At 49.0% G+C, this 16,425-nt stretch overlaps 1 protein-coding gene across 1 annotated transcript in view; it reads right to left on the reverse strand.

Annotated features, from left to right (window-relative positions):
• Positions 1-16,425, reverse strand: part of LOC130871196 (S-adenosyl-L-methionine-dependent tRNA 4-demethylwyosine synthase TYW1) — a 78,862-nt gene that overhangs the window by 39,525 nt on the left and 22,912 nt on the right. Inside the window, exons 10-13 of the mRNA XM_057764515.1 lie at positions 13,323-13,441; positions 11,909-12,018; positions 4,047-4,224; positions 3,309-3,444 (exon numbers count right to left, since the gene is read on the reverse strand). Coding sequence (XP_057620498.1) covers positions 3,309-3,444; positions 4,047-4,224; positions 11,909-12,018; positions 13,323-13,441 — 543 coding nt within the window. The remainder of the gene's footprint in view (positions 1-3,308; positions 3,445-4,046; positions 4,225-11,908; positions 12,019-13,322; positions 13,442-16,425) is intronic.

Here is a 16,425-nt window from a genome sequence, read left to right on the forward strand (position 1 = left end):
TCCTGAAAGTCACCCTCTGTTCTGCGTATTTATAGTCAGCTAGCTCATCAAGATGTAGAAATTTCTGGAATCAATTTTCTAGTGCTACAAAACAACCATCATCATTTCAGCAAACTTCCAAAGATAAGTAACAATTACAAAATATGGTTATTTTATGTTGGGAACTTCAGCAGGGAGGTGGCTTTGTTTTGAGATACAGTCTCCAGAAATATCCCCCCCCCCGGGGGGGGTGCAGAAGTGTGAATGGGGAAGGTGACCTCAAAACTGACAGGGAGGACAGAGAGAGAGAGAGAGAGAGAGAGAGAGAGAGAGAGAGAGAGAGAGAGAGAGAGAGAGAATGTACACACGCAGAAAAGGTTAGGCAAGACCCAGTCCCTAGAATGCATGCCCTGTGACCTAGTGCCTCCAAACAGGCTCCGCCTCCTACTTGCCGCCACCACCAATGTCATCACCACAGGATGTGTCTTCCCATTAGGTCAGAGCCCTCGGGACCCAGCTGTCCCTGGATCTGTCCTCACTGACCCAGTCAGAGGTTACATTTTATTCTCTACCGTTTCTCCTGGCAGTCTCTCAATCCAACCAAACTGCCAATCAGGACTAAGCATCAGCGGGCTGAAGAGATGGGCTCAGGAGTTAAGAGCACTTGCAGAGGACCTGAGTTCAGGTCTCAGCACCATGTCAAGCAGCTCACAACCAACCGCCTGCAATTCCAGTTCCAGAAGGTCTAATATCCTCTTCTGGTCTCTGCAGTCAACTCTACATGTGTGGCATCAGACACACACACACAATAAAAATAAAAGTATCTTTAAAATGAAAATTAATTAAAGTTACAGCCAGGCAGTGGTGGCACGGCCTTTAATCCCAGTACTCAGGAGGCAGAGGCAGGCGGATCTCTGAGTAGGAGACCAGCCTGGTCTATAAAGCAAGTTCCTGGATAGTCAGGGCTACACAGAGAAACTTTGTCTCAAAAAAGGAAAAAATAAAGATCACATCTCATTTCTTTACTCGCTTCTTTGTAGCTCTCTTTATTAGCCCTCAGTTTCAACATTCAGTCCATAACATTTTCATGGTCAGAGATGAGCAGGGCAGCTATTAAATGTTCATCTGCGTGAATTGTAGGCCACTTCAAAGACTGGTTAGTTTAAAGAGTAGGCACAGGTTGGAAAGATGCCTAAAGTCTGTAAAATGCTTGCTGTACAAGCAGGAAGACCTGAGCTCGACCCCCAGAACACACAAAAGAACTAGATGTGGTGATGTGTGCCTGGAACCCTAATGCTACGGAAACTCTCTGACCACTGTAGGGTCTCAGGTCAACGAAAGACTGCCTCAAAATAAGCTGGGGAGCAGCATCTGAGGTTGACCTCTGGCCTGCATACAGACACACGCAAACACAAATAGTAACTCTTATAGAACACCCCTTAACGAGTATGTGATATAAATCTCTCAAACCATCCCAGCACCTGGAGTTTGCCAAGCCACTGTTTGCTTTTGGGTTTGGGGGTTTTATTTTTTTGTTTTGTTTTGAGGGGAACAAGGTCTCACTATGTGTCCCTGGCTGGCCTTGAATTCACAGAGAGCTAAATACCTGGGGCAGAAAATTCAGTGACAAAGGACTTGCCGAATATATATGATCTCAGCTTCAGTTCACAGCACAGTGAGAAGGGAAAAAGAGTATACACAAGGGACAACTATTTCCAAGAAGATGTTAAAACTTTTTTAAAAGATTTGTACTATTATTTTTTTACATGTATGTTTGTATGACTCTGTGTGTGTGTATGTGTGTATGAGTGTGTGTGCATGTGCACAAGTGCTTAAGAGTGCAAGTGCCCACAGGAACCAGAAGAGACATCAGATCTCCTGGAACTAGAGGTGCAGGTAGCTGGGAACTGCTGGGAACTGACCTCACTTCCTCTGCAAGAGCAGTGCAGGCTTCTAACCACTCAGACATCTCCCCAGCCCCAAGACATTAAATTGAGATGCTCTGACTTCAAATTACTCAGGAGCTTACACCAACACTCGGTTACTCAGGAGCTTACACCAACACTCGGTTACTCAGGAGCTCACACCGACACTTGGTTACTCAGGAGCTCACATACTCAATTCCAAAAATGTCTGGAAGCCGGGCGGTGGTGGCGCACGCCTTTAATCCCAGCACTCGGGAGGCAGAGGCAGGCGGATCTCTGTGAGTTCGAGACCAGGCTGGTCTACAGAGCTAGTTCCAGGACAGGCTCCAAAGCCACAGAGAAACCCTGTCTCGAAAAATCAAAAATGTCTGGAAATCAGCTTTATACTTAAACGAAGATTGTCTGCTGACATCCCAAGTAGGCATGCTGAATGCTGCTACCCAGCACACTGCACTATGGACTTGTAGAGATGTTATTCTTTTTAAATGCATGACAGGAAGAAGACATCAAATGGACATAAAGTCAACACACTAAAGAGAAACCTGGCAAGAGTAATCACATGGGAAATGCCCCTTATGCCTCAAAAAATCTGAAGATTTTCTGAGCCAGAAAGTAAGCCAGAAAGCCAGTAAGGCTCAATGGGTAAAATTGAGAAATCCTTCCTCAACGAAGTGAAAGGAGAGAACCAACCCCAAATGCTGTCTTCATGCCTTGGTATGCACCCATACATGCATATCACACCCTCCCCACCCAACCAATAATAATAAATAAATTCTTTTTTTTTAATATTTATTTATTATGTATATAATATTCTGTCTGTGTGCATGTCTGCAGGCCAGAAGAGGGCACCAGACCTCCTTACAGATGGTTGTGAGCCACCATGTGGTTGCTGGGAATTGAACTCAGGACCTTTGGAAGAGCAGGCAATGCTCTTAACCTCTGAGCCATTTCTCCAGCCTCAATAAATAAATTCTTAAAAACTGAAGCTGTAGGACTGGAGAGGGCTCAGTAGTCAGCAGTACTTGCCGCTCCTGCACAAGTTTGCCGTCCAGCATCAACATGGGGAAGTGCACAACCGCCTGCTACCCTCTTCTAGCTCTGAAAAGACGGTTCTGTGCTTTGGAGCACTAGTTGCTCTCGTAGAGGCCCAGATTCAGTCCCTGTCAACCACACGGCCAGGGGTCTCACGCCCTCTTCTCAGCTCGATGTACAAGGCATGCACACAGTATACATGCAGGCAAAACACTCACACACATAAATCTTCAAAAAATAATATAAAGAAAAATCCAAAAGAAAAGCAAGCATTTTAATCTTTCCGTATTTTAAAGAAAGACGAAGTAAACACAACTCCGTTCACTTCCCTTCCTTATTTACTCCTTTTTAGGATGACGTCAGAACTCTTACCTTTGCAGCTAACGCTTTCAAACTGTCTAGGAACCGTTGCCAGAAATCTTTGAAGAGCGGGCGGTCGATCTTCTTCAGGCTGTCTTTGGTGCTGGCGTCCACGCTCACGTACAACTGAGTAACTGGTGTGAGGTTCCTTGGTAATGAAAAAGGAAACAAAAGAGAAAATACTGCCTCCATCAGATCCCATGACATAAAATCTATCGTCTGGAAGAGACAACTCAGCACCGCTCTGGTCTGGAAGGGTCCATCTGGCCCATGTGGCCAAAGCACCTATTCTGTTTCCTTTCTGGCAGAGCTAGGAATGGAAGCTAAGGCCATGTGCAGCTAGGGAAGACTCCACCCCTGGGCTGTAGCCCAGCCACAGTGACTTCAGAATGCGACACAATGGGAAGTCTTCACCTAAAGCTGAAACATCACATTAATTATTTGAACCTGGTCCATCTTTGAACACTAGGTTTTAATGGGAAGACGAAAGGAAGCCTAGTTTGGGACTTGCAGCCACGCGTAGCAGTGGACAGAGTCTCCTCGTGAGTTCTGCCACGCGCTCATGCAGTGTGTCGGGTCTGGATTAACAGGCCACCTGCCTCCCCAGGGCACTGGAAGAATCTCCAAAGGACAGGAAATGCACCCAGCCCACACACCTTATGTGAAGAGCACTGAGCTACCACACCCACGCTTCAGAAAAAGAAATGGGTGCCTCTAGCCTCACCTAGGCTGAGATGCCAGGCAGCTCACCTGATTTCCTCGGGGAACTGTGCATTGGTGACAAGGAAGCTGGAGATCCCGTGCTGGTGGAGCAGCTTCAAAAGCCGGTTGATCTCTGGGTACATTATGGGCTCCCCAACAAGTGACAACGCACAGTGCTTGATCTCCATCCCCTCTTCAAAACGCTCTGCCTTGAGCCCTGGCACACCTGAGAACCCAGGGAAGAGCCAAGTCAGAGCAAGGCATAGACACAGCGCAACACTTCCACCACCAATAGCGCTGTGACTTTAGCGGAAACTCCTTTACTATTTTTTGAAATGGGAGCTCACTTTGTGGCCCAGGCTGAACCAGAATGCTCCTGCCACAGCCCCAGAGCTGCGATTACTGGAGCAAGCCACCACACCCACCTTAAAACCCAATTTTCACCAGGCGGTACTGAGAACAGGCCTTTAATCCAGCACTCAGGAGGCAGAGGCAGGTGGATCTCAGCTGAGTTTGAAACCAGCCTGGTCTACTGAGCACATTCTTGGATAGCCAGGACTACACAGTGAGACTCGGTCTCAAGAAAACAAAACACTGGGGATGCAGAGACAGGAGAATGCCTGGCTCAGTGTCAGCCAGCCTTATCTACTTAGTAAGTTTCAGGTCCCTATCTCAAAACAAACAAACCAAAATCAAATAAAATAAAAATAACAGGATGAGCAGAGCCTGCGGAAAGACAACTGCTTGTGAGCTCGAGCACGCACATGTGTATACACACATACACAATCAGTGAGTACTGCCACTACCACCCCAACAATAACCAAGAACAGAAAATGTACTTGGAAATAAAAACATGAAGGTCCGCGCCCCCACCCCCTCCTGGGATCCAATCACCGCGACGCAGGTCAAAAAGCTAAAAGTGACAGATGGCATCTGTGTGCCTGACACTCTGCATGTGCATTTCCTGTCAGGATTTCTGAGTGAGAGTTTTTCTTGTGCTATCGAAATCTAAGATTTAACTCAAATAAATCCAAGTTTTAAATAAAACTTGATCCTTAAACTCAGTCTGTGTTGCCAAGACAACCTAGCGCTGAGCCTAACGAGCCTGGTTAACTTTAAACTCCCCGTGAGCAGCAGAAGAGAGGTAGATCAGCCTTCGACTCCGCCTGGGGAACAAGGAAGTGCTGGCTAGGCCTTGCGGGGCTAGGCAGAGGCACCGGGCTGAAATCTGACTCTACGGAGGCCAGTCCAGTACCCTTGGGCAGGGCTCTGGCCTTCTCCTCCCCAGCCAGTGCTTAACATGGTAACTGGAGAGGGAGAACAAGAATGAAATTAGGGGCTGCGGATGCGGCTCAGTTAGCCAAGTGCTTGCCCATCAGGCACTGGGGTGCACACCTGTAACCCTAGCATTTGGGAGGAGGAGGCCAAAGGGCCACAATTTCAATGTTATCCTCAGCTACATGGTGAGTGGGAGGCCAGCCTGGGCTGCACGAGACTGGGAGGCAGCACACACACACACACACACACACACAAAACAAAAATAAATAAGCAAAAATGAAGGCTTGCTGGTGACATGGAGCAAGATGGTGTGAGATGAGGGACCAGGAATGTGGCTAGTGTGGTGTGAGCTGAGTCTATGTGGAAGGTACCACCAGCACGGGTTCTGCTAACCGGACACGTGCAGGAGAGAATACTGTGGCCTAAGGAGCGGTTTACAGTGTGTGGGCAGAGCAACCAAACCCTGACCAAGAGACAAAAGCAGCAACCAAACTGACAAGGTAACCAGAAACCTGAGTGACATAGAGAGAGGAAGTACGCAGAGTGTTAAAAGTCAGACATGAAGCTGAACCGTCTGTCAGACAGCTGAGCGTATGCAAAGTGTGCAAACGTGGGCTCTAAACGACTCTAAAAGAGAGGATCGTTCCAGAAACAGCATGCGCACACACACACACACACTCCAATTTATAAAATCTTAACCCTTCCGAGTTTTCCCAGTTTGGATGTTGCTAAGCAACTTCTGCACCGCTCCCTCATCCCCGCCAGCTTCCTCATCCTGAATCGTCACCAGAAAGTTCATCAGATGAACTAAGGAGCGAACTGAAGCAGGACTTCAGGGTTCACCTGATGTTAGAACGGGCCACAAGAACAGCATGGCACAATGACACAGTGCTCCCAACACAATATTCTTATTTCCTCTTTGTTACTTCGGACAGGGTCTTACTGTGAAACCCAAGCTGGCTTCAAACTATGAAGCCCAAGGTGTTCTGGATCCTGCTATCCTCCTGCCTCAGCCTCCTGAGTACCAGCTGAGTACATCACAATGCCTGGCTCAAGTATCTCCGTATCTGAAGTTGGGGCTAATAGGAAATAAAACATTCTCTTCTTTGTTCTCATAATGATAGAGGTCCTGGCTAAACATCTTGCCGGGAGTGATAACTGTGACAAACATTTGATGGAGACTTCACAATGTCAGGTGTGTGCACGTGTTTGCACTGGTGCACATGTAAGATCAGAGGGCAACATCCTCATTCCTCAGGCACCGGCCCTCATATACAAACAGGGTCTCTCACAACCTGTAGATCCCCGAGGAAGCAAAGCCGGCAGGCAGGGAGCCCCAGGATCCATCTGCCTCTGTCTCCCCAGCACTGGGATGACATGCACATGCCACTGTGCCCAGATTTCTTTTGTGGTTTGTGGGGATTGAACTCAGGGTGTCAGCTTGTACAACAAGCATTGAACTACCTCCTCGGCTCCTACAACGTCAGACTTTTGCGTTCTGCCACTCTCCACCCCTTTCGTAAATCACTTTCAGAAGACAGGGACTGGAGAGATGGCTCAGAGGTTCAGAGTACTCGCTGTTCCTGCCACGGACCTGGGATTGGTCTTGGCACACACATGGCAGCTCAAAACACTCGGCAACTCCAGTTCTGGGCAATCAGGATTTTCTATCATAAAGGACAGAACAAGGAAGCAAGCTGCACACGCTCTCTGCGCCTCCGCCTCTGTGCCGCTGTCCAGTGTGGCCTCCAGCAAGCCTTTTGTGTGTCTGTTCTAAATGTAAACAGGAACACTAGCAACAAGTGTCTATTTCATCTGCATCTTAACCCAGGACCCAGGACGTTCTCAACAGAGCAGTCGCCCGCTTGGTGGCCCAAGGCTCACTCCCCAAGACAGTGCGTGCCCACCCGTCAGGGTGGTGTTCAGCAGGGACAGGGTATAACGTGAGCACAGGCTGAGCTGCATTGAAGTCCTGACCCACTTTTGATCAATGTGTGGTTAATTGTGCTTGTGTATAAAGATGCCAACAAGGCATGAGAAGAAAGCCAGCTTAATGCCTGGGTGGAGGAACTGAAGAGACAATGATTGCCCACCCAACCCAGAGCACAGAAGGGAAGCATCTGAAGAAGGAAAAAAAAAACACGAAACAGCTCTAGGCTGGTCAGTGTGCTAATGTTAGAAAACCAGAGACAATGGGCAACAAGACCCATGACCTCAAAAGCAAAATCATGAGCTGAGCAGCCAGCCCTACTGGAAGGAGTGGGTGCCTCCCCAGCAGGGTGGGGAACTGCTCTAGAAAACAAAGAATCTCAAGTCAGAATAAAAGACATTCTTTCTGTTGTTGTTGGGGTATGTTTCTTTGTTTTTGAGACATGGCCATATCTAGCCCAGACAGGCCTTGGATTTAATATACAGCCAAGGATGGCTTTGAACTCCTGATCCTATTGCCTCCGCTTCCCCAGTGCTGGGATTACAAGTGTGCACCACCACACCCAGTCTAGGGCTAGAGCCCAGGGCTGCATACGTGTGCCAGGCAAGCCCTCTCCTGGCTGAGCCACACCTCCAGGCTGACGTGCTATCTCAGAGTGTAGCTGTAGAGATAGGCTGGGGTGGAGGAGCCCCGATAGCTGATAAGAGGAGAAAAGAGGACCTCAAGAATGGATATGCATGGCGGGTGATAAAGAAGAGGAGGAGAATGAAGCAGAAGAAGAAAAACTGTTTCTGAGAATTTCTGGTGACAGCATACAAATGCCATATTAATCTGCAGAGCCTAAATGACACTAATATGCTCCCTCTCTTCCCTTCTCTGTCTCTGTCCCCTCCACCCACCTCTTTTTTCAGTTTTATGAGGCAAGTCTCAAACTCACCATCCTACCTCAATCTCCTGCAGTGAGACAGTGGGGCAGACACACATGCAGACAACAATCCTATTCTGATGTCTCCCAATCAGCTTCTCCTATTGTTGACTTAGGAAAGGGCGTAGTTCTAACAAGGAGGTGCGCACACGTCTCCTTTCAGTGCGGTGGCGCAGGGAGAGGAGCAGCGATCCCTGAGGCCTGCGCATTACTCTACACCTCAGGAAATAAGCTCCTTCCGGGCCAGTCTCCAGGGACAGTTCAGACCCAGCGAGACCAGAGCACAGACCCCTCCTGGGCTCAAAATGAGACCCAGAGCTTCATCTTTAAGGGCAAGCTGTGAACCTGGATGCACGTCTGGAATCCCAGCATTTGGCAGGAAGCTGAGGCAGGAGGATGCAGTTCGACAACAGCCTGGCCTACATGGTGAGAATTTATCAAATAAATAACTAAAGCAAGCTGGCGCAAACTACAGTCTCAACACTCAGAAGGCAGAGGCAGGCAGATCCCTGAGTTCAAGGCCAGTCTGGTCTACACAGTGAGTTCCAGTCAGCCAGAGCGGTATAAGACCTGCATTTAAATCACAACCCATGTAAAGGTAGGAGAGCTGTCTCATGAGTTATTCTCTGGTTTCCACATGTATGCCATGACACACTCACACAGCTACATATAAACAGACACACAAACACAAACATAACATTTTTAAAAATTAGTTACAGGACTGGAGAGATGGCTCAGCAGTTAGAAGCACTTACTGCTCTTGCAGAATGTGGGTTTGGTTCCCAGTACCCTAACTACAGCTAGCAAGAGTGTGTAATTCCAATCCACGTTGTCTGACACCCTTTTCTGGCCTCTGTAGGTATTACATGCCCATAGTGAACAGATACAAATGCAAATAAAAACACCTATACACATAAAACAAAAATAAATATTTTTTAAAATTCATGGAATAGAAGAGTCACCTGAGAAAACCCAAAGGAGAAACAAATCCCCTGATTTTCAAAAAAAACAGTGACTAGGACTTATAAAGATTTGTTTTTGTTTTGTTTGAAACAGGATCTTACTACATAGCCTTGGCTGGCCTGAAACTCACTACATAGACCAAAATGGTCTTGAACTCAGAGTCTACATGTGCTGGGATCAAAGGCACATGCTACACACCTGGCCTATGAAGATATTCATATACCAAAAAAACTTTTATTCATTTTTTTGTTTGTTTTGGCTTTTTTTGTTGTTGCTGCTACATATGAAAAGAAACTGAAGACACTGGTGCTGGAGGAGTCAAGACCACAAAGATTTTAACAAATGTCAATTCATCACTGACAGCTGTCATTCACTATTCTATACAGTCAGAGGATGAGCTATGCTAATGGCTGTACTTACAGTTCTAAATGAGTTTGTCAGGTAGATAGCAAGCCATAGTAAAAGCATACATAGCAAGACACGAATGGATGAAGGGATAGGGGCTCACAGTGTCGAGCAGAAACTGAGCAAAAGTCAAAGCAGTCATCTGGACTCCAGATAGCGCATTGTCTCCATGGCTAAGAGCCCAGCTTCTCTCTCTCTCCCCCAGTACAGGCACGTTTATGTTGTGGGTGAACACTAGTGACCTCTGTCGGAAATGGGTCACCTTCCTGCTGTCCTCAAGGAAACAGTGACTCACTCTTGGGCTGTTACGCTGTCCCTGCCCCTCCTGGTCACATGGTCACACATCTGCGTGGGGATGGATGGGGCTGCACATGCACAGACAGGGGGCCTTGGAGGACACGTCATATAAAGTCATCGAGCTGCAAGACCACCCATCTGTCCACAGCAGGCTTCACTCCTGCACCCAAGTTCAACAGCACAGACTCCTAGAATCCTGTGAGAAAGCACACAGGTGCTGGCCACAGTGACCCCCATCTGCCATTCCAGTACTCAGAAGGGTCCGTTCAAGGTCAGCCTAAGCTACACAGCAAGACCCTCTTCTCAAAAGCAGAAGAGCAGAGAAAGCGAACAAGAAGAGAAAGAATTGTACATTCACAGGCTCAGGCTCGCTAGACTTCCTCTCTGGAAGGAGCAGCCGTCAGCATGTGAGCAGCCCAGATGGCTCTGACTCACAGGAGGGTCTGGAGCCAGAGCTCGCCAGTGGAGCCAAATATATTTAAGTATTCGGCAGAACCGAGCTGGGAAGCTAGAAAATGAAGGGCAGAGCTTCTGCCGCCTCATTGTGGGAAATGAGGAAGGTGTTTTATTAAGAGCGCCCACTTCTCAAAGGCCGTTCACTCAGAAACCCTTCCCAGACAACTCCACCTCAATGACCATATCTTTTTTTTTTTAATGTGATTACTATTTTTTTCTCAGACTCACTATGTAATAAGGCCTAGAACTCCAGCCTGGCCTTTAAATTCAGAGATCCATCTGCTTCAGCCTCCTGAGTGCTGGAATTAAAGGTATATATTATCACATCTACCTTATTTTTATTTTTAATTATGAGTATGGGTGTATGTCTGGGGGAGAAGAGGTATGTGCACATGAGTACAGTTAGTACCTGCAGAGGCCAGAAGAGGGCACCAGATCCCCAGAACTGGAGTGGGGGGGTGGCTGTAAGCCACCTGAAGTGGGTGATGGGAACACACCTCAGCAGCACACACTAAACCACTGAGCCCCTCTCTCTAGCCCCACAAGAAATGTCCACAGACCAAAGTATCAGGTCAGTTCATACAGCCACTTCATGCTCACCACGAAGCAAGAGCAAAGGCTTTGAGGAATGAAGGCAAGTTGTCTCCAAGAGAAACTTCGAGCCATGCCTCACAAGGGACTAAGCTGTGCCTGGAACTGTTTAATTCTTCCATCTAGTGGAAATAAAAAAGTTACAAGGGCCAAAATATACATCGAGCACTTCTATCACGGTTTGGCCTCCACAAAGACTTACAGTAGTGTAGGAGGCGTGTGGGTCCTTGTGCTCACGGACAAGCACAAGGGAAACAGGAATGTCAAATACACAGGGTCTTATCTGCAAAGGACAAGGTATTAACCCATTTCCAACCAGAAGGCTAGGAACAGAGGCAGTGAATAGCCTGGTGACCATTTGTGTTGTCATGTGGCCAGGCCACACCAAATCCTCCCCCAGACCCTGTTGTGAGCTTGTTTATCTTGAGCCCGCTTCCTCAGTTACTCTATAGGACCCATCTTTATGGAAGAAGTCACTGTATGTTACTACTGTTCCCATACAGTCATGTCTTAAGCTTTGCTGTGCACATGGAACTGAGTTCCTTATCACCAGGAAACTCTTTCCAAATCGTGCTGTGCTCAATATGACTAAAATAAACTACTCAGGGTCAGACTCTCGAAGTCTGAAACACCACTTTCTGAGTCATGCTGAACTGAACGGCCTTATCTTTCACAGATCCACTCTGCTAGCCTTGGTGTTTGCAAAGACCCCGCGTGGCAAAAACAAAAATCCCACTGGAAGAGGAAAAGAGGCCGCTCTTCCATCATGTGGATCCAGGTGGTGCTGACAGGATTAGCATTCCTTTTCAGAGAGGATGTGGCTCGGCTGGCGGAACTGGTGGAATGTTTGCCTGGCGAGCTGAGGCCCCGCTTCCATCCTCAGCAAGGATAAAACCAGCTGTGGTGATATACATACCTGTAATCCCAGCACTCTGGAGACAGAGGCAGGAGGATCAGAACGCCAAGGTCATGCTCTACCACACAGCAAGTTCAAGGCCAGCCTGAGATGAATAAGACCCTGTCTAAGAAAAAGAAAAGGAAATAAACAAACAAGCAGACAAATACCTTTGAACTGTTTAATCATGCTCTGATGGTTCTCAATGGCTTCCTTCAAAATCAGTTCTGGCTGGTCCATCTTCCACCGCCACTCAGTGCCCACAGGATTGGTGTGGTGCCTGTAAACACAATGTGGAGTGCTAAGGCCTCCGCGTCTGCTGTGACATCACAGCCCATCCAACAGAAAGACAGAGTTGGTGGTCTGATAAAAGCCCCTCTGTTCAAAAGATTCTCCCTACTTTGAGTCACGGCACATGGCAGAGATGAGCGGAGAGAGGTCCTAGAGGTCCCTTAGCAACCTGCTCAGCTCTCGGCTCAGAGTCAATGTCAGGTACAGGTAGACCAAACACACTAACCTGATTCTGATTACTTATTTATACGCATGTCTGTGGGTGTATGTGTACCTATGTTGAGGTGTCCAAGGAGCCCGGGACAGGGTATCAGATCCCCTGGAACTGGAATTATGGGCAGCTGTGAATGGCCCAACATGGGTGCAGAAAACCAAACTCTGGTCGTTTGAAAAGGGAATAAATGCTCCTGCTGAGCCACCTCCAGCTCCTCTTTGCTGCTGTTAACCACGCTAACTGAAGACAGACACCAGCATGAGGTGACCTGTAGCCAACACGTTCGCAGTGTGGACTGACCACTCCTAAACCACACAAGGAGAGCAGAGGCACTCACGGTTTAGAAGGGACAACCTACACCAAACACTGAGTTTCTCAGGAAGAGTGGGTGTGGCTTCTAGTTCTGTACTCCAGACTTATTTTGAGACAGACTCCCATGTAGCCCAAGCTGGCCTCAAATTCCCTACAGAATTGAGGATAGCCTTGAGTTTCTGATCCTCCAGCCCCCATACCCCCAGTGCTGGAATTACAGTGTGGACCACCATGTGTGGTTTATGCAGTGTTGGGAATGGAACCCAAGGCTTCATGCATGAGAGACAAACACACTACCACCTGAGACACATCCACAGCACTTCTTACTCTTAGGCAAGTTTTTTTTTTCTTCACTGCTCCTTAGAATAGGCAAAACATATGGGCATCATTTCTTCCAGTTATGATGTTTCTCTATGTATATCTGTGTGTGGTTACGTAAATGTACAGATGACCTCCAAAGATCAGAAGAGAGCATCCTATCTCGCTAGAGCTGGAGTTCCAGGCCAGTGTGAACTGCCCATGTGACAGCTGGGAGCTAAACTCAGTCCTCTCTCAGAGCGGAAAGTGCTCTCACCCACTAAGCCATTCTCCAGCCCCTAGCTGTAATGTTTAAATACGAATTCGGTTAACACCCTCACGACAGGACTACATGGGCTGACATGCCTCTGAGGAATTTCCTGCAGACCGCGCCACAGCACAGGGGCTGCGTCTGGCACACCCAAGGCAGTGTGCAGCATCTGGTCACCACCCTGTGCGTCCCCACTTACCGCCAACAGAAGACACACTTATTTGCACATGCCAAACTGGGAGTGGCCTCCATGCAGCGATGGCTCTCAATGCCGTAGAACGTGTGCTTGTAGCAACCTCCTCTGCCCCGCAGCATTGACTGTGACAAGCAGGAAACGCACCATCATTTGAGTGAACGAACAGAAACGCAACGGCGAGACGCTGCTTCCTTGCGTGCACGCTTTAGTCTTCTCACTTATCATTACCGTGTGTGTCAGATGTGGGAGAGCAGGCTTAGGCAGACCACAACACGCAAAGGTCCAAAGACAGCTTCGAGGAACTGACTCTTCCTCCTCCACGTGGGTCCCAGAGATTGAACTCAGGTCACCAGGCAAGACCTTTACCCTCTGAGTCGTCTCCACAGCCCAAAGACATCATCTTGGATGACACCGTAGAGATGGCTCTGTGGTAAAAACACTCGGTGACCTGAGTTTGTTCCCCGTGACCCAGACGGTGGAAGGTGAACCAACACCTCTAGGTTGTCCTCTGACCTCCACGTGTGCTGTGGCATGCTCGCCCACACACATACCAAGTTAGTAAGTTCTGCTCGTGCTTTTCCCAGCGTGTGTCCCCACTGTCAGCTCCACTCTCTCTCATCCTCGTCCTGACCCTCCAATGGCACAGATGTTGATTGAGTAGCTCATTAGTCCACAAATCCCCAGGCTCTGCTTCCTGTTTTGCTTCCTTCATGTTTAATCTACTTTGATCTCTGTGGTCCAGACTGGGTAAATCCTATTGACTAGTCCTGGGTGCAAACTGTCCCATCGATCTGCTGAGGTCAGAGCACACAGCCCGCTACCCTGCCTGACTGCTGAGCCCTCGGGAAGCCGTTTTATTCGTTTTTCTGCTTTCCTGTGGTATTGGGCCTTCCCCGTTGTTTTTCTAGCCTTGCTCTTTGCTGGTCTATTATTCGTTCGTTTGTTTGAAGACCACTGACTGCTGTAGCTGCCTCAGCCTGGCCCATGCATTGACTCCGCTGCTGCTGACAGCAGCTGATTATCTTTCGTCATGACTGTCTCTGTCCTGGCTGTGACAGGTGATTTTTCTGTAGCGCCCTGGGCATTCTATCAGTGGAGACTCTAGACCAGTGGACTCAACCTGCGGTCTCAGCCCCTTGTAGGGGTCGAGGGGTCCTTCCACAGGGGCGCCTATCAGACATCCTGCCTAGCAGATATTTATGCCACGATTCGTAACAGCAGCAAAATGGAATAATCCTACGGTTAGGGTCACCACAGCATGCACTGTGCTGACGGGTCCCTTCCGTTCTGGAGCCCTTCCCTCTCTCACTTTCCACAGTGACTCAACTTCCCTGGCCTTTACAGAGTATGTTAAGTGATCTTCAGGAAGCCCTGGCCCCTGCTGGTCCCTGCTGCTGAGAGTGCAGGGTACCCCCCCCCCCACCACCACCACCTTGTTAGCTCACTGGAAGACAGGAGTTTCAGGCCATCAGGCCTCTCTGCCTGGGTTCTTCTGCGGCAGGGCTTTCTCTGTGAACACTCTGCAAAAAGGAGACTCTCGGCCTCCCGAGGACATAGAGGCTGCCCTGACTGGACACTCAGGTGGCATCACCTTCTAAGAGACACCTAGTTACCACGGCACTGCTATGGTACCATGGGGGAAGAAAGTGTCAGGCCAGCAGGGAAGGAAGCAGATCTCGGGCTAGGTACTTTGTGGAGAATGGTCTCTTCTCACTGCAACCTGAGTGACTGGAATTTCCAGACAGCATGGGGACTCCGGGCCCAGCTGGACAGAAGAGCACACGCCTTATTTGTTGCTAGTGGGAATCCCAGCGCCCTTTGTCAGGAGACCTGGGCTGCCTAACTCAGTTGGAGCAATTCGCCTTCATGCCAGAAAGGAGTTGAGCCTGACGAGGCTCATTATGAGGCTGAGGCAGCGAGCGCTGGACTCTGTCGCCTTCTCCTTTCAGGTGGAGGACAAGAGACTTCCTGCTTCTGTGACGTCCCCAGTTCTGGCGCCCCAACCCAGACAGCTGCCCCCCTTTTTCCAACCCTTTCCCCAGCACACCCGAGAGCCACGCTTCTCTGGCTAAAGAGCCCCGAACTGCCCCGGACATAAGGCCCAAGCCCCACTGGCATGCTCTGAGACCCAGCCAGGCTCTTAATCTTTCGGGCTAACAACAATGGCAGATCACTTGCTTCTCTCAGCAAGCACATCTCCATCCCTCTCCACAGCTGGAAAGCTGCTTTGGGTCAGGGCTTCTCCGCCCCACAGATAACTCACATTTTCCAAACGAGTAGCAACCCATGACCCTGCAGCACAACTAACTAACGCCACCCAGGTCAGGCCTCGTGACTTAATACGACACCGAGGCTGAATTTCGGACTGGGGCCACTCACTCAGTCACACACTGCGGTCAGGAGAACTAAGCTGTGGCCACTCATGGAAGATCTCGCTCGGGTCTGTGACAGCTGCTGATGCTGGTCCTCACATCATCCCTCTTTACTTGCTGTCCTCCAGGAAGTCAACAAAGGAGCTTCGTTCACTTGTTTGCTTGAGACGCGGTCTCAGGTGTAACAGGCTAGTCCCACACTCTCTACGTAGCCAAGGATGGTCCTGAACACATCACCTTCTGAGGATGCTGGGGTTGCCAGGGTACACCACTATACCAGTTTACCCAGTGCTGGAGATGGAGGAACCCAAGACTTCACGCACGCTAGGCAAGCACACTTCTAACTGATCAACACCCACAGCCCCACGGACTTATTTATTTGTGGCTTCCTTGCTCTATTAAATGATAAAATGTTTTATTGGAAAACCATCAGCATAGTCTTATAAACCTGGCTCTCTCCTTCCACCACATGGCTCATGGTTCCTGACTCAACCAGTCAGACGTGGCGGCAAGCACTCTCACACTGAGCCTTCCTGCCAGGCCCTGGGAATATCTGTTCACAAACAGCGATGAGAAAGATAAAGAGACAGGGTGGTGGCTTCCCGTCATCGTTCTCAGCAACCGATCGCTAACTGGAGAGGAGGGCGGCAAAGCTGGGAGAAGAACGAGCCACTGAAGGACAGGGAAAGCACGAGACGCCAGCACAGATCCACACTGCTGCGCAAGACACTGCC

The sequence above is a fragment of the Chionomys nivalis genome, chromosome 3 (assembly GCF_950005125.1).
Source record: "Chionomys nivalis chromosome 3, mChiNiv1.1, whole genome shotgun sequence".
Classification (NCBI taxonomy): domain Eukaryota; kingdom Metazoa; phylum Chordata; class Mammalia; order Rodentia; family Cricetidae; genus Chionomys; species Chionomys nivalis.